The following is a 20850-nucleotide window of genomic DNA, read 5'->3' as shown; positions in this document are numbered from 1 at the left end:
CATATATAGAGAGAGAGATGGTAGATAGATGAGAAAGAGGGGAGAGAGAGAGAGAGAGGGAGGGAGGGAGGGAGATGATTGACAGATAGATAGATAGATAGATAGATAGATAGACAGACAGACAGACAGACAGACAGACAGACAGATAGATAGATAGATAGATAGATAGATAGATAGATAGATAGAACTTAAATGGACTCCAGAAGATGGTAGAGGACAGGAAGACCTGGAGGAATGTTGTCTATGGGGTCGCGATGGGTTGGGCATGACTTCGCAATTAACAACAACTAGATAGATAGATAGATAGATAGATAGATAGATAGATAGAAGAGGACAGGAAGGCCTGGAGGAACATTGTCTATGGGGTCGCAATGGGTTGGACATGACTTCGCAGCTAACAAGATAGATAGATAGATAGATAGATAGATAGATAGATAGATAGATAGATAGATAGATAGATAGATAGATAGATGGTAGACAGATGAGAAAGGGGGGATAGATAGATGAGAAAAGGGGGATAGATAGATAGCTAGCTAGCTAGCTGGATGGATGGATGGTCGATAGATGAGAAAGGGAGGATAGATGATAGATGAGAAAGAGGGGGGATAGACAGATCTAAAAAGAAAGAGATGGTAGATGAAAAAGAGGATATATATATATATATATATATATATATATATATATATATATATATAGAGAGAGAGAGAGAGAGAGAGAGAGAGAGATTGTAGATATAGATTCACACAGAGAGATGGTAGATAGATGAGAAAGAGGGGGAGAGAGAGGGGGGGGGAGGGAGGGACGGAGGGACGGAGGGAGAGAGAAATTGTAGATATATACACACACATCCAGAGGAGGGGGGAGGAGAGTCTGCAGCCTTCATAGGTTGAACAACAATTCCCAGCACCCCCCAGCAATGACCACGCTAACTAACAGCACTGGAAGTTGTCTGCCTAAAATCAATTCAAAGGTCGCAAAGAACAAGCCCACCCATTAATTCTCCTCAACTTCTTGCTGGCCCCCAAATCCCCTAGGACTGTATTTTACCTAAGGATAAAAATAACCTCCGATTCCCATGTTTCTGCCTTGATTTCTTTGGGGTGGGACCTTAAATCGACACACAACTTCAACTTAATGTCTCAAATCTCCTCTCTCATCCTTCAGGGATGCTGACTGTGTAGGCCGCCTTCTTAAATTCAGCCGCTCTCTGTTCTACATTTCTGCAGAATTTTGCCCTGCAAAACAATCTCAAGATCCTGGAAATACACGGATATAGGATTGGCCTAATAATAATGCCTTAACAGAGTTGGTGGGGGAAGGGAGAAAATTCTGAATTAAGGGTGGCTCAAGTTTCAGTCCTCTCCGATCCGTTCCCATTCCGCCTTCCACCTCTAATCAGAAGAGCCCAAACGCCTACAGAGTGAAGGTTCCTGGTGATTCTTTAGCCGGATCCTAAATATGGAATTAATTTGGACCAATTTGCTCTCAACAGCAGAAAGAAAAGACTACCTCACCCCTGAATTTAGTGTTTGCAGATCTTCCTTACAGTTGACTGCCCCCCTCCCAGGACACCGTCCACTTTTGGAAGCCCCACAAAAGGGCCATCAAACACCTTGGCGGACAGGCATCGGTCTACTACGGCCCAGCTTCATTCTTGTAAGCTTCCAAGACCTTCATTAGAAAGCTGGTCTGAGCCGGTCACCTGAGTCCATCTTACCCACCTCTCCCTTTGAAAGGATCTTACCTGTCTTCCTCACCATCCAGGGAGGCCAGCGGAAGAACCTTCAAGGGGAAGAGAGAGACCATGCTCCCGTCTGCCAAAGCCGAGGTGGCGCCAAGGATGCTTTCAGAAGGTTGAGTTAAGCCAACCAGGGTGGATTCCACGGAGCGCCTGGCCTCGTCAGTTCGGCTGGCCATGGACTGCGCGAAGGACTGCGCGGAGAACTGGGAAGGGTTGGGGGCTCCGGACAAATGGATGCTCGTGGAAATCAAGGCAGGCTGAGAGACATTTTGGACCAGGTTCCCATTTTGCTGGGCGAGGGTCTTGGAAGGAGCCAGAGGCACGCTCGCAGCCGAGTGGCCGGGCACAGGAGGGACTGGACTGACAGCAGGCAGCTGGGCCATTCCTGGAACCAGAGGATCGGCTGCTTTCATGGGTATCAGGTTACTGGGCGGTGGGATGCCCAAAGACTGTGGAAGGCCTGATGGAGCAGCTTGGGACCCCGAGTGAACAACCCCTGCAGGAACCGGGGCAGTTGCTTGGGAGGGCGCAGGACCACCAGCGCCGGGGGCCATCACCGAAGAAGCCATCTGATTTGCAACCGGTGGCCGCTGGGCCACGGGAGCGACACTTCCGGGTGGTCCAACGTTCATCAGGGGAGCAGGAGCGCCCACGGCAGGGATGGTGGGCTGGGCCTGCGCCGCTGGCTGAGGAGGTACCCCCGGGATGTGCGCCTGGACCGGAAGCGGCATATTGGGAGGCTGAGTGATGGGCACGGCCGAGCCGCTTCCGACCATCGCCGTCCCAGGCTGCAGAGAAGAAGCCGAAGCAGGAAGCATCTGCGGCGCCTGGATGTACTCGGGCACCGGAGTTTGGGTCACGGGCTTCACGTGCCCCGGAGCCATCTGCATAGACAGGGGTGGGAGGGTGGTGGGATGCTGGGCCTGTCCTTGCCCAAAAGGTAGCGGTTGGGGTTGTGGAGCGACTGGGGCCGGCTGAGCCGGCGATGGGCTGAACGGCAGCTGTTGAGAGGCCAGAGTTGGTTGGTGGCCACCAAGGACGGTCAGTGGAGGAGGAACGGCCGAGGCTGGAGGGGGAACCCCTTGCTTCTGCGGAGGGTAGCTGACCTCTTGAGGATGCGGCTGGACCTGGGAAAGCTGGCACTGAGACATGCTCTGGGGGAGCCCCGGCGTTGGCCCCGGGGGCACCCCGGCGCTGCCGAACTCCATCTGCTGAGGCCCGCCGGGGAACCCTAGTTGCTGCGTCCCAGAAGGCGCCCCCATCTCTCCACTGCCCACGCTCTCGGTGTAGTGGCTCAGGGTGCTGCTGACGGAGCTCCCGCTGGTGCTTTCCCTTTCGGAGGCCACGTCTAGGAGCGCGTCCACCGTTTTAGCCGCGGCGGGGCATTCAGCCACCGGCCCGGGATTCTCCTTGTCGTAGAACTCCGTACATGTCCATCGGCCTTTCTTAAACGGCTCCAGACTCGAATCTAACTTCACCACGCGGAAGCGGGACGTGCTGCCGGCGGGCTGCTGATGACCCACGGCTGTGGGCCCCGCCGCCGTAGGACCGGTGCTCCCGGCAGCGTTTGAGGAGGGCCCGGTGCCGTTGCCAACCCCGCCGGAGAGCGCCACGTTACCAGGGTGGCTCCCTCCGGGCAAGACCATGCCGTTGCCGGTAGGGGCAAGGTTGCGGAGGGTTTTGCTCACCTGCCGCGCTGGGCCGGCTCCCCCCGCGGAAGCACCAGCCCCCGTCTGGGGAAAGGGGGCCACGGTGGGCCCGGCCAGGCTACCCACGGCAGGCCCAGGCCTGGCGCTCTCCACGCTTCCCGCGACGGGCAGCCTCCGGAAGGACGGGCTGGACGGAGAGCCCCCCGAAACCCCCGACGGGGGCCCCCCGGAGGCCTGGGGGTGCCCATGGGCGTAGTGGGGTCCTTGGAGAGGGTGGGCCCCGCCGCCGTTGGCCAGGCCTCGGGGCTGCTGCTGCTGCGGCGGTGGCCCCGGGCGAGGCTGGTTGGGGGAGACGGCGCCGGGGCTGTCGGCCTCGTGGAAGTTGTTGAGGGTCTCCTCGGAGGAGCTGCGCTGGGGCTCGCCCAGGTCGGTGGCCCGGGAGAGCGAGACGTCCAGGATCTCGGAGGAGGAGAAGTCCTCGGTGTGCGACTCGTCCAGGTCGTCGTAACTCTCCGTGTCCTCGGCGATGCTGTTGTTGGAGCTGAGGCTGGCCGAGATCTGCGCCGGGGTCACGCTGGTGATCTGGAAGCCGCTCTTCTTCTTCAACTGGGCGCCCGCCGGGCCCCCGCTCGGCCCAGACGGGGGGGGCTGCGGGAGCAGCGACAGGCTGGCGGGAGGCGGCGGCGGCCCGGCCGGGCAGGGAACCGCCGCCGAGGAGGAAGCGGCGGCGGCGGCCGCCGGGGAAGGCGGCGGCGACTGGCCCAGCAGGGCGGCCGGGAAGTCCTCCAAGCCGGCGCCGCTGCCGGCGCGGCGAGGCAGCATCGCGGGCTGCGCCATCTTCTTCCTCTCCCGCGCCGCCGCCGCCGCCGCCGCTGAGTCAGGCTGCTGCTGCTGCTGCTGCTGCATTGAGGCCGGCGGGAGGAAGGCCCGACGCCCCGACGCCCGCCTCAGGCGCGGCCGCCGCCCATGCGCCGCTCAGCCGCGGGAAGAGCCCCCACGAGGAGGAGGAGGAGGAAGGCTCGCGCGCGGGAGCCGCCCCTGGCGACGCGGACGCGCGGCAGCCCCCGACGGCCGCGGCCCCATCCAGAGCCGCCGCCGCCGCCTCAGCTCAGCCTCGGTGGGGCTGGCGCGGCAGGACCCCCGCCCGCTCGCCTGCCTCGCGCTCCTCCTCCTGCTGCCGCCGCCGCCCCGTCGAAGCCGCCTCGGCAAGGCCGGAGCTGCCTGCCCGCCTGGCTGCCTCGCACCGACCGCCGGGCTGAGGAGACGCCGCGCGCCCCGCCTCCGCGGGTTGGGTGGGCGAGGGGAGGGGGAGGCGGGCGGAAGAGGGCGCAGGCGCGGCCCCGCCGCAGACAGAACGGGCCCGTCGGCAGGAAGAGGAGGGAGGACCAGGACGAAGGGCTTCGGCTCCGCTGGCGGAAAGAGCCGAACTAGCCCAGGGAGGGAGGGAGGGAGGGAGGGGAGATCTCCGAGCGCAGCCCCGCCGCAGAGAGGAAGGGCCCGTCGGGGGGGAGGGGGAACGAGGACGAAAGGCTTCGTCTCCGCTGGCGGAAAGGGCCGAACTAGCCGAGGGAGGGAGGGAGGGAGGGGTGATCTCCGAGCGCAGCCCCGCCGCAGAGAGGAAGGGCCCGTCGGGAGGAGGGAGGGAGGAGGGTAGCCGAAGGGCTTCGGCTCGTGTGGCGGAAATGGCCGAAGCTGGCGAGAGAACGGGAGGAGGGGTCCGGGCGCAGCCCCGCCGCAGGCATCGAGGGCCTGTCTCCAGGGAGGGGGGGGGGACGGTCGAGAGGCTTCGGCTCGTGTGGCGGAAATAGCCGGAGAACGGGCGGAGGGGTCAGTCGGGAGGAGGAAAGAGGGAGGGGGCTTGCCGAAGGGCTTCGGCTCCGCTGACGGAAATGGCCGAGGTTAACCGAGGGAGGGGCCGGGGGGGCAGCCCGGCCGCAGACAGCGAGGGAGGGAGGGAGGGGCGGGCGAAAGGCTTCGGCTCGTGTGGCGGAAATGGCCGAATTTACCCCCCCTCCCCCCGGCGCAGCCCAGCCGCAGAGAGAGAAGGAAAAGAGGAGGAGGGCGCGAGGCCGCCCGAAGGGCTTCGGCTCCGCTGGCGGAAATGGCCGAGGCTGGCCGGGAGGGACGCGAGCAGGCTGGGTGACCCGGCCGGCCCCGTTGCGCTTCTGGGCTGTCTGGGAGAGGTTGTGGGGGGGGGGGGTCCGCAGGCCAAAATCCCGGGAGGGGAGACACCCCCCCCCCCGAGCAGCGGACGGGCCCGGGTCTCCCTATGTGCAAAAGAAAGACAAGCAAAGGGCTGGAATGTCTCCTTTCCAAGCTGGCCTGTTCAAAAACAGTCCTCGCAGTAAAGAAGAAGCCAACTGGATCCGGGCATTTGATGTTCTCCAGATTGTGTCCTCCTTGGAGAAAACGTGTGGCTCGGGGTTGAACTGGGGGGGGGGGTCCTTGGTGCTCTCTGAGCTGGGTGGTTTCTTTGTGGACGTTTCCTGACCCAACTAGATAGCATCATCAGTGCTACAAGGAAGTAGGGCTTGCAGGGAGGAGGAGGAGGAGGAGTGCAGGGTCCTGGGTGCTCTCTGAGCTGGGCGGTTTTCTTGCAGACGTTTCATGACCCAACCAGGTGACATCATCAGTGCTGGTAAGGAGTGAGGTTTGCTCTCCTTTTATATTCTAGGGCAGTGGTTCTCAACCTTTTTAATGCCGTGACCCCCAACCAGTCCTAAGTCGAGGACTACTCAACCGGTCGTAAGTCGAGGACTACTCAACGGGTGCAGCACTGTTTGCAGAATGGGACATTTGGCGGGCTCAGCAGGGCAGAGACAGCCTGGACAATTCCTATTGGCTTTTGAAAGCCAATAGAATTAGACTCTATTCAAGAGAGTCTCTTCTATTGGCTTTCAAAAGCCAAGAGAATAAAAGGGAGTAGCACAGCTAAGGAAAAGGGGGGAAAGAAAATGGCGGACTGCGTTGTTTGGCGACCCCCGTGAAATGGTCGTTCCACCCCAAATGGGGTCCCGACCCACAGGTGGAGAACCACTGGGCTAGTGGCTGGCCCCGTCAGTACTGACCTTCATTATGACTGCCACAATTTTTAACCCAAACTAGGTAACAACATCAGTGCTGGAAGGGAGTGTTTTTAAGCCCTTTCCGATCTGTGTAAATGTAGAACTACTGTGAAAAAGGGAATTTCTTCCCCCCCCCCCGAAAAATATATGATGGTATCATTTTGCTTATTTTTTAAAACACTATTTGAAATAATAAAGAACAGAGTTTGTTTGGAAAACCTAGTCTGAATCCCTACTTTGTTCGTTATGCCATCTGTCTTGTATATTTGGAGGAATTCTTTTTTCTCACCATGCACACGTACTGTATACATCCAAACTAGACTGTGTTGTTTGTGTCATCTAGGATGTGCGTGTACGTGGGTATATGCACAATCCTTTGTCATGTTTATGTAGTGTATATTGGAGGTGGCTACCCATTGAGAGCTGAATCCAATGAAATTTCATTTTAATGTATGCTGATTAATGTACATTTAAAGTGACAATAAAGTTTATTCTATTCTATTCTATCCATTCCACTCTATTCTTATTTTTCATCTATATTCTATTCTATTCTATTATACTCTATTCTTCATTTTTTCTATTCTGTTCCATTCCACTTTATTCTTATTTTTCATCTCTATTCTATTCTATTCTATTCTATTCTATTCTGTTCTATTCCATTCCACTCTATTCTTATTTTTCATCTATATTCTATTCTATTCTACTCTATTCTTCATTTATTCTATTCTATTCTATTCCATTCCATTCCATTCGAGTCATGTCAAATAAATATAATCAGCAACGACCAGCAGAATAAAAATTTGCAGGGATTCCTTTATCTTTTACTTCTTTAAAATAAATAAATATGTAGGTTTAAAAATTAAAAAAACACCCATGAAAGACCCTAGGCAAGATAGACACAGGTGCATTCATGGGTATCAGCTCCATGTTCTCTCTCTTCCATTAAAATGATTACCACTTCCCAATCTGAGATATTGGACAAAATATGTAATCATTTTAATATCCTCCCTCTTCTTTCTTGATCTACCAGTACCTTATCAACACTCCTTGTGTTGTACCGCTAAAAGGCTGGAGAATGTAGAATTATCAACCAAAATTAGCTGTTTCACACAGGCCTCCAGAATGCTCGTCATCGTGAACACCTGGAAACCTGCAAACTAATCAGAATTTTTCAGAGCTTTGCATAATGGATTACCTTCTGCTCTTCCCTGTGGCAGACACAATTAAACACCCAGATGTGACATATTGTGTCCTTGTGATTCCGGAGACACACAGAAACAATCGACAATGTCCTTCTTTATTGCCATTACGGCATAGATCTCCAAAAGTAATCCTCCAGCAATCCCCAATGGAATTGAGAATTTACAACAAGGAGAGTTGCTACCTATTGCAGCGAAGATTGACACCCTCACATAATTTTGTTCCCCCCTCCCGTAATTTATATTTTAAAATTTACAATTTTCGGATCTAGGATCGTAATTAGAAGATGTTGAGGTTTTGATGGCGCCCCTAAAGTGCTATTGGGAGTTTGCAGGCTACCCACAATGGGAAGGCCATGACACAACATCTTGAGTTTGATACTGTCCTCCGTGCATTTAATCAGTCCTCTCTCAAAACGTCTTAGTGACCCTGTGGCGGTGAATTCTGCAAGTGAACAATGTTATTTCTCTCTCCTTCTGCCTCTCTTACTGAAGATTTTTTTTTTAAAAAAAAATGAAAGTAGTACAAAAATAACGAAGAAAAATAATAGTGAATAAGTGAGAAGGAAAGTGGAAATAGGAAGGAAGGGAGGAGGATGGCAGAGATGAAAAGAAGGGAGGGAGGGAGGGAGGGAGGGAGGGAGGGAGGATACTGATAAGGAAGGAAGGGAAAGGGAGGGATGATACTGATAAGGAAGGAAGGGAAAGAGGGAGGGATGATACTGATAAGGAAGGAAGGAAGAGGATACTGATAAGGAAGGACAGAAGGAGGAAGGATACTGATAAGGAATGGAGAGAATGAGGGAAGGAAGGACAGAAGGAGGAAGGAAAGATACTGATAAGGAAGGGAGGGGAGGGAGGAAGGAAGGAAGGAGAGGGAGGGAAGGAAGGACAGGAGGGAGGAAGGAAAGGAGGAAAGGATACTGATAAGTAAATAATAAGGAAGGAAGGAAGGAAGGAAGGAAGGAAGGAAGGAAGGAAGGAAGGATACTGATAAGGGAGGGAGGGAAGAAGGAAGGAGAGAGGGAAGGAAGGACAGAAGGAGGAAGGGACGCAGGGAGGAAGGATACTGTAAGGAAGTGTGGAAGGGAGGAAAGAAGGATACTGATAAATAAATAAGGAAGGAAGGATACTGATAAGGGAGGGAAGGACAGAAGGAGGAAGGGAAGGATACTGATGAGGAAGGGAGGGAGGAAGGAAAGATACTGATAAGGGAGGGGAGGGAGGAAGGAAGGAGAGGGAGGGAAGGAAGGACAGGAGGGAGGAAAGAAGGATACTGATAAGTAAATAATAAGGAAGGAAGAAGGAAGGAAGGATACTGATAAGGGAGGGAGGAAGGAAGGAGAGAGGGAAGGAAGGAGGAGGAAGGGACACAGGGAGGAAGGATACTGTAAGGAAGTGTGGAAGGGAGGAAAGAAGGATACTGATAAGTAAATAAGTAAGAAGGAAGGAAGGAAGGAAGGAAGGAAGGGAGGGAGGGAGGGAGAGGATACTGATAAGGAAGAAAGGGAGGAAGGAAAGTAGGAAAAGGAAAGGGCGAGAGGGAAGGAAGGGAGGAAAGAAGGATTTCCAATCTTTTTGACAGTAATTATACATGAATTTATATTTTATCGTTTTTGGTAAGCTTCCCTTTCTAATAATCAAAACTATAAATCACAAATTCATTTATTCTTTTCCAGCAAAAAAAAAAGGGGGGGGGCGGGTTTCCCAGGCACTAGTAAATGTAATGGCTGATTTTCCTCTAAAGCAAACAAGTTCATTTGACCATTTCTGCCAGGCTGCAGAGACAGACCACACCTTTAAATCGCCGACTTTGGCATAAAATAAGATTATGGCTTTCCGCTTTCAGAAAACGGAACCCCCTTTTCCGCCCGCCTTGAAGTTCTCGAATTTAATTTCAGAGGGTACCGCCAACCATTCACATTTTTTTTAGCCTTTGATCAACACCAAGCTAGGGCTGCCCATAGTTGCGGAAAATAACACCAACGGAGCACACAACAATGCTGTCTAAAAGAAATAACATCACAAACTATCCAATACATTCTTAAAACAGTATGTGTGGACTGGGCAACCTGGCTTATTTGGACATAAGAATGGGCACCAATGTCTAACAAGGCAGGTTTAAGGACACAAATTAAAATCACATTCTGCTTCCCGGCTTTTTTCCCCCTCAAGTTTCCTGACAATGTCTCACAATTTTAATGACTTTTTAAACATCTCCCCCCACACACACACTTTCTAAAATGGCTCTTGGTGGGTTTGTGAATTTTTAACTCTGGAGCGAGGACCTTTCTTGTTTTTGTTGGGATAGCTTTCATGGAAGCAACTCCTAGTAGGGTTTGGAACACAGAACCTAGAATAAGAAGAGCTAGAAGGGACCTCTGAGGTCATCTAGTCCAACCCCCTGCTCAAGGCAGGAGACATCTTAGACAAATGGTGACCCAGTCTCAGCCACTTCTTTGCCTTAACTATCTTTCCTTAGACAATTTTGTGGGAGCAAGACACTGCTTCTATGGGACAAAGTACAAGTAATTACGTTATTGTTTATGAAATGTTCAGAAACTATGCGAAACAAGGTGGAATTTGATTGAAATCGCGAATGTCTTTGCCTGGTTGAATTCTGGGGCCCTTTCTTGAACATTTTAAGTCCACATTCTGCATAAGAAATAATTTTCACTTAAAGTACTAAGTCTATTTTATCCTCGGATATTTTTCAGTTGTGCCCTAGAGATTCAAGACGGAGAAGGCAATGTTGATTGGGACTTCTTGTTAGCTGTGAAAATAACGAAGAAGTCAGGAATATGCTATTATTATTATTATTATTATGGATCATCGCACAGTCAGCCAGGTGTTCAGACTGGATTTGGCATTTTGTCTACCTATCGAGTCCTTACCCAGGACCTGGGATAGGTAGATGTGGATGTTTGATGGTATTACAGATATCGTCGCAGGATGGAAGCAGTTCCTAGTAAGGCCGCCTTTTGCAATTGACTAATAGCGAATTTGTCAATGCCAGTGGTGTTCAAGTGGTGCTCCAGTTGTTTTGGGATTGCACCCAAGGAGCCTATGACTATTGGTACTACCCTTGCTTGCTTTTGCCACAGTCTTTCTATTTCTATTTGTAGGTCTTTGCATTTTGTTATCTTCTCCAGTTCTTTCTCGTCTATTCTGCTGTCTCCAGGCACTGCCACGTCCACTATCCAGACTTTTTCATCATTACTATTATTATTATTGCTTCAAATTAAATTGCACTTGAGATTTGTTTCCATTTCTCTTCAAATAGCACCCTGAATATTTACAAGCTAAAAATTCGTAACGATAAAAAAAAAAAAAATCAAAGTGCAGCAGTTAACTCCCAAAATTCAACCTTATGCACTGAGCTATGTCCCACTCAGTTTAGACTTATTTGCGGTAGGCTGTTCTGAGTGCAAATCTACTCACACTCGGGATATGCTCAAGATCTCTGTCCAAATATTGAGGGATCCCAAGTTTATTTTTATTTTGTTATCCTATGTCCTCTCATTTCAAACAGTAGTTCACAGGTATTACAACATTAAAACCAGAGCATGCGAGGGGGCAGGGAAAACTGCCCAATCAACAGACTCTAATCTGAGCAGATAAAACATTTTCCTCCTGTTTTTGTTTCCTGGTGAACATTTTTCCATCACAGAAATGAGAATAAAGCAGCAATAAAGATAAAACCCAAAGCACTTGCAGAATGTGCCCATTATTTTCAAGCTAAGTTACAGCAAAATACTTCCTGAAGCTTTTCTCTTACACATGTTTTTCTTTTAATATAATAAAAGCTTTTTGCTGCTGAGAGGTTTTTAGTTATCACACGAAACTGCTGATATTTTGGTAAATCTAAAAACAGGATGATATGTTGAGGGTGACACCCTTAAAATATAGACATTGTGGCTAATACCTTTTCTTGACCACACCTTGTCGGCCATCCCCGACATAAAAGGTAAATAAAACAGTATTGATATGCTTTTTATTCACACTTACAGTAAGTAAAAAATGAATCTCTGAAGAACAGTGTTGCAAGACCATAATGTCATAACCAAGTTTTAGCTTTTCCTCAAGAGTTAATTTAAATTCTTGGGATGCAACCTACACTCCAAGGAGTTTCGGCGAGCATCCGAAAGTGGGTAACGGTTACCCACACATAGGTTAAAAAAATAAAATATAATTATTAGTCGTCTTCCCAAGTGATCCCTGCAGATTCCCAAACATCCTCATCAACGGTGCGAGAGACAGAGACTTCCTTGTTTTGAAATGCTTCGCTCGGCTCTGTTTTGTTCCGGTCCGAGCTGTGAGAGTTGATTAATTGGCACGGCTCGGCTGCCGCCAGCTTCTGTGCATGCTCAGGAGTTGCCTTGCTGTCCGAAGGAGTATCTGAATTACTTTCTAAATGGAGGCCGAGGCCGTCGCTCTGCAGAATGTAGCGGATGCACTGGAGGATCACGTTCCTTTCATGACGTATGTCCTTCGCCAGAAGCTGTGGGGGAAGGAAGAAGAGGTAGACGGTCTATTGTGGTCTCCAAAAAGCTACATTAAAACCAAGATGCAAAGTAAGAGTAGTTCTTGACTTACAACAACTGAGCCCAAATTTTCCGTGGCTAAGCGAGACAGTGGTTAGATGAGTTTTGCCCCATTTGACGACTTTCTCGCCACGGTTTGTTAAGCGAATCATTGCAGTTGTTAAGCTAGTAACATGGTTAAGTGAACCTGGCAAGCTAGCTAGGAACACGGTTGTTAAGTGGATCTGGCAAGCTAGGAACACGGTTGTTAAGTGGATCTGGCAAGCTAGTAACACAGTTGTTAAGTGGATCTGGCAAGCTAGTAACACGGTTGTTAAGTGGATCTGACAAGCTAGTAACACAGTTGTTAAGTGGATCTGGCAAGCTGGTAACATGGTTGTTAAGTGAATCTGGCAAGCTAGTAACACAGTTGTTAAGTGGATCTGGCAAGCTGGTAACACGGTTGTTAAGTGGATCTGGCAAGCTAGGAACACAGTTATGTGAATCTGGCAAGCTAGGAACACAGATGTTAAGTGAATCTGGCAAGCTAGTAATAGTTTGAAGACCCCTGTCTTAAATTTAACAAACAAAATGGAGGCTGGCTGAGGAATTCTGGGAGCTGAAGTCCACAAGTCATCAAAGGGCCAAGTTTGAAGAGCCCTGTTCTAAACGAACAGCATACAGCAGTGCAGTAATTGTGTGGCACTACTACACCATAATTTTTGTACTACTCGTAACATTCTGTACACACATTATTAGTCAACCTGGGTTTTTTGTGATATTGATGATGCCGGAGGGACTTTTTCCCCCATGAATTTTAGCAGCTGCTTTTCTTTGCGATGTATTGTTCTTGTTAAGCATATAATAAATCTGAGTTGAGGCCATCGGTTGGAAAGGCACACCATTTTTTAAATCGAGGCACAGCCTGGAACCTTGTCAGGTTTTCTGAACAGGCAGGGCGAATCAAGCTGGTCACCTGCCTTGCAGCTACAAAAAGGCGCAGAACGTGAAAAGAGGTTTCAAGTTTATCAGCTTTCCCTCAAAGGAGATTTTTGAACTGAAATTCTATATCGTAAGCAAAAGTAGTTTGCTGAATAAACACAACGTACTCAGCCCAAACCAAACAATCTGCCTTAATAGACTGGATAAACCCAAGTTGTTTTTGCAGTGTATACCTTTGAGGACAGAATCTGTGGCTAAAGACTGTTTAAATCAGCATTTCCACAAAAGAGACCTTATTGTACGTTCCATTTGACTCTTGATATATTGGAATACTGCTGAAGTCACATCTGGTGACCAATCTGACCAATTTTTTTTTTTAAAATTACTAAGAAGCCTTCGCCTCGTAGCAAGAGGGACATTCAATAAACAATAACCAACAAAGTAATGTAACAAACAATAAACAATTTAATAAACCATAAAGAATATTTCTGCCAAATTCCAGGCTAGCTGGATTCTTAAAAGTGCTTTAAAATGATTGAAATAATTACAATCACATGGATCCAGTTTTGGTCACCACGATGTAAAAAAAATGCTGAGACTCTAGGATAGGGGTAGGCCACCTTGGCTCTTTTATGACTGGTGGACTTCAACTCCCAGAATTCCTCAGCCAGCATGGGGGAACTATGGCCCCTTTATGAGTGGTGGACTTCAACTCCCAGAATTCCTGAGCCAGCATGGTTCAGCTTGGAAACCTCTCCCTTTCCCCTCAGCATGGCTGGCTCGGGAATTCTGGGAGTTGAAGTCCACAAGTCATAAAAGAGCCAAGGTTACCTAGCCCTGCTCTAGGAAGAGTGCAGAGAAGAGCAACAAAGAGGATCAGGGGACTGGAGGCTAAAAGATATAAGGAACAGTTGCTGGAACTGGGGATGTCCAGTTTAATGAAGAGAAGGACTAGGCGTGACAGGATAGCAGACTTCCAGTATCTCAGGGGCTGCCCCAAAGAAGAGGGAGTCAAGCTATTCTCCAAAGCATCAGAGGGCAGGACCAGAAGCAACGGATGGAAACTAATCAAGGAGAGAAGCAACATGGAATTAAGGAGAAACTTCCTGACAGTTAGAACAATTAACCAGTGGAACAACCTGCCTCCAGAAGCGGTGAATGCTCCAATACTGGAAGTTTTTAAGAAGAGACTGGACAGCCATTTGTCTGAAATGGTGTAGGGTTTCCTGCCTGAGCAGGGGGTTGGACTAGATGACCTCCAAGGTCCCTTCCAACTCTATTATTATTATTATTATTATTATTATTATTATTATTACTACTACTACTTCTACTACTACTACTACTACTACTACTACTACCACCACCACCACCACCCCGGGACGCTGCAACCATCATAAATACGAGTCAGTTGCGAAGCGTCTGAATTTTGATCACCTGACCACGGGGAGGCCACAACCGTTGTTAAGTATGAAAAATGGTCCTAAATCACATTTTTCAGGGCCGCTGTAACGTCAAACGGTCGTTAAACAAACTGCTGTTAACGTGGAGAACTACCTGTAAAATAAATTACGTAAAACTATTAGGCCTCTTACCATTTCTAGCAAAGTTGGATGGTGGCTTTGCAATGCAGGAAAAGATTTCTTCTGCCTTTTTTGATTCCTCGTGTTCCTGGAATGTGATTTCCATCTCCCCGACGCGGCCCCATTATACGGGCTGCCCAGAGTTTGCTGGTGATTCTCGTGTTTGCAGCTTTGAGGGTGACTGGAAGGCCGAGGGACGCTTCTCGAAAAGGGCTCATTTTCAGCCACCGTTTTTGCTGAGGGGGCGAGGGACTCTAATGTTTGTTTTTTTTTAAAAAAAAAAAAACAGCAAATGATTCAGCAATGAATTAATAGGCAAGGACTCAATTTTTTTTTAAAAAAAAAACAGCTATGAAAAGATATATGAGCATTGTAGCGCAGGTTTCATTTGTACCGGATGGATCAAGGTGGTGTTGTTACAGTTAAGACAGGCTATCACAAAATTAAAGCTCAAATTTATCCGTGTTTCTTAGAAAGGAGTCAAGGATGTCCATGCACTTCATTTGATTAACTTTTATATTTTAACGCGATTTCTGTTACGGGTTTAAAATCACATCGCTTGAATATCAGACAGCTATCTCATGAAGTGTTAATACCGCTTTACAAGGCCTTGGTAAGGCCACACTTGGAATACGGCATCCAGTTTTGATCACCACGATGCAGAAAAGATGTTGAGACTCTGGAAAGAGTGCAGAGAAGAGCAACAAAGAGGATCAGGGGACTGGAGGCTAAATCATATAAGGAGCGGTTGCTGGAATTGGGTATGTCTAGCTTAATGAAGAGAAGGACGAGGGGGGACAGGATAACAGTGTTCCAATATCTCAGGGGCTGCCCCAAAGAAGAGGGAGTCAAGCTATTCTCCAAAGCACCTGAAGGCAGGACAAGAAACAAAGGATAGCTAATAATCAAGGAGAGAATCAAACTAGAACTAAGGAGAAACTTCCTGACAGTTAGAACAATTAACCAGTGGAACTACCTGCCTCCAGAAGCGGTGAATGCTCCAACACTGGAAGTTTTTAAGAAGAGACTGGACAGCCATTTGTCTAAATGATATAGGGTTTCCTGCCTGAGCAGGGGGTTGGACTAGATGACCTCCAAAGTCTCTTCTAACTTTACTGTTATTATAGAGTTTCTTCACGTAGAATTATTTTATGCTCAGATAACTTTTCACTCAATACTGATTCATAAAGAAATGATCATAGCAGAAAATCCAAGTTCCTTCTGTCCGTTTTTTTTTTAAAAAATAAAAAATAAAAATCACCAGATGGTAGGAGCTGATATGCTGTATAAACTGGTCTAATCTTCATCTAAAACTAGCTAAACAAACACTGTGCACTTTGGTTCCAGTAAATTCTCCACGTCAGTCATGCATACACAGTATGAAAAAAAAAATTTTGGCCTAAATATGTCATTTTTATAGATCAGTCATCATAATGATGTATAATCTATTACCTATTTCCTGTGTTTCTGTGTCCATAACGAAACACTTAAGGTGAATTAGTCCTTCAATTTTTTTAAAGAGGGGGAACTATAGCACCAAGTTTTTATAGCTTAGATCTTTTCTAATTTAGAAGTTTCTTGCAGCTTGGCAACTGATTCTTTTAGAAACTGTGACTGCATTAGGTGTTACCCATATAAAAAAAGAGAAACAGCGTTAATACGACCAATTCCTTGGCATGCCTGCAGATAAAATTAACTCTTTGTTACTGACAGAAGGGAAGAGCTGTAACTGAAAGCTGCACTGTGGGGTCCTTGATGCTGTCTGAGGTTGGTGGTTTTCTTGCACTGATGACGTTACCTAGTTGGGTTATGAAATGTCTGCAAGAAAACCACCCAGGAAGGATAGCGATAGCAGTTAGACTTATATACTGCTTCACAGGGCTTTACAGCTCTCTCTAAGCGGTTTACAGAGTCAGCCTGTCCCCCCCCCATAAATTTTGGGATTATTTTTCCCATCTGTTTATTCCCCCTGCTTCCCTTAAACATCCAGGGTGGAAGACAGCTCAAGCGGCTTACCGTCCCGTTCATTCTCACTTTCGGACAAGCTGCCGTAGTTGACCACCAAGGAGCTCAGGGCGGAGGTCACCTGTTTGGGAACAATGCTAGTCTCCAGTGCTTGATCTTTGGACGTTCCCGCCTCTTTGTCGGATTCTGGGAAGAGACAAGACACGACTTATCGACTGCTTGATCGGACATGCGAAACGGTAAGCTAGCAAAGGCGACGTTTGGGCAAAACGTACGCAAGCTGGCCCCAGAAATAAAAGAGGGGAGAAGTAAAAACGGAGTGGCATGGGCTTTCTCTGGGAAGACGCAAGGGCTGGATGTGTTGTGGGAAGACGGCCCAATGAAACCGGGAACGAAGCGTTTTGAGATAGACAGGGCAAGGAATACTCTACGGGACGACGTAGCCCGAAGGATCCCTTTGCCTCTCCAGCAAAACCACAGGATCTATGATACCCTCTGGAAATCATTCCCAGGCGTCTAAAAATGGTGTCAACCAGGACACAAGCGTTCTTGCAGGAATGTAGGATCTGATAACCAGCTTTGATAACAGGTGACCTTAGTATGGATTAAAACATTTAAAAAAAAACGACAAAAACTGGAGTGTAGAATAACTTCTCTTTAAATACAGGGCAGCCGTTGCGTTGGCTTTGCTTATAAATATTGTTAAATCAATCATTCTTTACAAAGTAAAGCCTTGCTTTATTAGCTTAATTAATACCTTTCCTTTAGATTTTCTTAATATTTTCTCTTCTGCAGGACAATCACCGGTGTACATCTGGGGTTTTTTTTAGCTGTCAAACAGTTCTCCTGGTTTATCAAACCAATTATTCTTATTGGAAGCCAGGGGTCTTCAAACTTGGCCCTTTTAGGACTTGTGGACTTCATCTCCCAGAATTCCTCAGCCAGCCTCCATTTTGTTTGTTAGATTTAAGACAGGGGTCTTCCAACTGGGCCCTTTTATGACTTGTGGACTTCATCTCCCAGAATTCCGCGTGCCTGGCTGAGGAATTCTGGGAGTTGAAGTCCACGAGTCATAAAAGGGCCAAGTTTGAAGACCCCTGGCTTAAGCCAAACAAGCTTTCTTACACTAATAGGTTAGTTTATTCACATGGTCTCCTTCTAGAGTCTTAGTTAACCAGCATCACGAGCTATTTCAATCTCTCTTAGACACTGAAGAATTCATTCAGACGGATTACTTCTTTTCCTCACGCGATTACAAAGGCTGTCAATTTCACACTGTTGCCTCAAGTCCCAAATCTCTTACTACTCTCTCTCTCTCTCTCTCTCTCTCTCTCTCTCTCTCTCTCTCTCTCTCTCTCTCTCTCTCTCCCTCTCTCTCAAAACTGAATTTCTCTCAAATTCTGAGCCCAACTTTCTAGAAGAAGCTTCTCTCTAGCTGGTTGCTCAAATCCACAATTTGCATTATTTTTTTAAATACAATAAAATACACAAAAATAATTGCATGGGGTTTATTTTACGAGTGAAACGAAAACACAGTTTCTTCCATCGTCGCTTAACTCAGTATGAGCTAAACCAGAAGAAGTATCTTACCAGGATCGCTACTGGCCAGGATGGCCAGGGGATCTTTATCTGTCATGGAGTTTTCTGCATCTCCACAAGGTTCTCTTCTAACCGTCTCCTCAGCTTCGTGGCTGTCGGAACTGGTCCCCGTCCAAGTGTTCAAGGGGACCTCTTTGCTGTTAGCAACATTCCTGGATTTATTCCAACGCCGATTTGTCCTCCTCTGAGTGTTCCCTTGTTGCCTAGGACCTCCTCCATTTGGAGGTTTCCACATTCCCTTCATCTTGCTGAAAGACAAAACGTTCGTTCTAGACCACTTCTGCATTATGATTATGATTATTTTAATTTTATTTTATTCCAATACAAATAATACAAACACAACCATATAAATCTAAATACAAAACAGTATAAAAAACTACAAATACTACAGCACACCCACCCCCCTGGAGGCCATTTTTATTACCTATATTTTTTTTAGATAAGATATAAGATAACCTTTATTGTCATTTTTTTAACTGTGGGCACAACGGCACACATGAAAAATGAAATTTAGTTGCCCGTTCTCAAAGTGAAACACATACATCACGCACACCTAAACGTACTATGAACAACATATGTATAGACTCACATCCCTACATGTACGTAGCAAATAAATATTAAATACTGGCCGTCTTGAATATATAACGGAAGGAGAAAGCTTGAGAGTTCACAAGGTTAATGCTATATGGAACAACTAACAATATACAATATATTTCAATTGTGCCTTTATCCCTTCCAAAACAGCATGTATTCTTGAGCAGGTTTATTCCCTTTGCCTTCCACCAAGGCTGTTCTTTGTAAAATCATCCCATATTTCATTGTAATTGTTTACTTCAATCATCCCTTTTTTAAATTTAATTTCTGTGGTTAATTTATCATTTATTGCCATACTGCCATACTCCATTATACCACTCATTTCTTTGAACATCCCAATTCCGTCTCCAATATTTAACCATCGCTAATCGACCTGCCATTATCAAGTTTACAATCAATTCCTTTTTTTGGACCACATCTGGATTAACTGTGAGATGAGTAAACGCCACCTTCCACACACGCCCAAAATCCCTGATCTTTTTACAAACCATTCACAGCTCTAGCCGAGAATCAAGAATCTGACAAACCCGATTGACTTGAAATCTCAATCCAGAAGAACAATGGAAGGTTTTTCTATCCCTGAATGAAGAGTGAGACTCTTCATTCAACAAAGATGATCAGGGGGACTGGAGGTTAAAACATATGAGGAATGGTTGCTGGAATTGGGGATGTCTAGTTTAATGAAGAGAAGGATGAGGGGGGACATGATAGCAGCGTTCCAGTATCTCAGGGGCTGCCCCAAAGAAGAGGGAGTCAAGCTCTTCTCCAAAGCACCTGAAGGCAGGACGAGAAGCAACAGATGGGAACTGATCAAGGAGAGAAACAACCTGGAACTAAGGAGAAATTTCCTGACCGTGAGAACAATTAACCAGTGGAACCACCTGCCTCCAGAAGCGGTGAATGCTCCAACACTGGAAGTTTTTAAGAAGAGACTGGACAGCCATTTGTCCGAAATGGTGTAGGGTTTCCTGCCTGAGCAGGGGGTTGGACTCGATGACCTCCAAGGTCCCTTCCAACTTTACTATTATTATTACTACTCTCTTCTCCTTTAGCCAATTTCTGGCAAGAGGGCACTGCCTCTGAATCTTGAAAAATGGAAGTTTTAAAGGGTTTTAAAGGGATCTACCTGCACCCATCCAGAGAACAGCCACACGCCCCCAGACAGCAGCCATTTTAAAATGATGCTTCCAACATTACCTAAGAGTTCACAATAGGCCACAAAACCTCAAAAAAATGGATTTTTTTTTTTAAAGCAGGAGGGAACAGACTGGCTGGTTTGCCTTCCGAGTTTACTAAGAAGACCCAAGAAATTGTAACAAAATCTTACCCAAATTGTAGAGTTGTCAGCACTTCTCCCCGACATTCTTTGTCCGCCTTTAATGTTTTCTTCTTTTCGATATTTGTCAAAGTTGGGAAATTTCTGCAGCGAGACACAGAAGGCGCTCAATTAGCAATCCATTCAGGGCAAAATAATACTCAGTAAATTTGAGCATTGGGCCTCACCGTCCCATCAAATTGCTACCTTCATTCATTCTTGAGGACTCTTCACAACCTTAACTTAATCAGTTTTCCTCTATTACAGATAGTCCTCAACAGCACTGAAAAAAGAGGCTTACGACTGTTTTTCACACTTATGTGTGTAGCATCCCCGTGGTCACGTGATCAAAATTCGGAGGCTTGGCAACTGGCATGGACTTGTGACGGTTGCAGCGTCCCCGGGGTTCATGGGATCCCCTTTTGCGACTTTTTGACGAGCAAAGTCCATGGGGAAGCCAGATTCACTTAATAACCGTGTTTCTAACTTAATGACTGCAGTGACCCGCTTAACAAGCGTGGCAAGAGAGGTCGCAAAATGGGGCAAAATTCACTTAACAACGGTCTCACTTAGCAGCGTAAATTTTGGGCTCGGTTGTGGTGGTAAGCTGAGAATTGCTCCAGAAAAAAAAAAACATATAAATCCTGCAAATTAAGTTTACATTCTGCAAATCGGAGA

General features: G+C 47.4%; 2 protein-coding genes across 4 annotated transcripts in view; both read right to left on the bottom strand.

Annotated features, from left to right (window-relative positions):
* TSC22D1 (TSC22 domain family member 1) overlaps positions 1-4691 on the bottom strand; it is a 71521-nt gene extending 66830 nt beyond the window's left edge. The window contains exon 1 of one of the 2 annotated variants that reach the window (XM_039366687.1): positions 1745-4691. In XM_039366687.1, the coding sequence (XP_039222621.1) occupies positions 1745-4296 (2552 nt within the window). In that variant the 5' untranslated portion in view covers positions 4297-4691. The remainder of the gene's footprint in view (positions 1-1744) is intronic. The other variant, XM_039366686.1, reaches the window with a different exon arrangement.
* A 6940-nt stretch (positions 4692-11631) lies between these two features.
* NUFIP1 (nuclear FMR1 interacting protein 1) overlaps positions 11632-20850 on the bottom strand; it is a 16702-nt gene continuing 7483 nt past the window's right edge. For both annotated transcript variants that reach the window (XM_039366705.1, XM_039366706.1), the window contains exons 6-10: positions 20185-20277; positions 18255-18511; positions 16716-16850; positions 14712-14953; positions 11632-12155 (exon numbers count right to left, since the gene is read on the bottom strand). In XM_039366705.1, the coding sequence (XP_039222639.1) occupies positions 11850-12155; positions 14712-14953; positions 16716-16850; positions 18255-18511; positions 20185-20277 (1033 nt within the window). In that variant the 3' untranslated portion in view covers positions 11632-11849. The remainder of the gene's footprint in view (positions 12156-14711; positions 14954-16715; positions 16851-18254; positions 18512-20184; positions 20278-20850) is intronic.

This window comes from Crotalus tigris, unplaced genomic scaffold (assembly GCF_016545835.1).
Source record: "Crotalus tigris isolate CLP2741 ecotype Arizona unplaced genomic scaffold, ASM1654583v1 scf7180000020351.1464749751:1500972, whole genome shotgun sequence".
Lineage (NCBI taxonomy): Eukaryota > Metazoa > Chordata > Lepidosauria > Squamata > Viperidae > Crotalus > Crotalus tigris.
The sequence above is the reverse complement of the archived record's forward strand: the minus strand, read 5'-3'. Positions and strand labels throughout refer to the sequence as shown.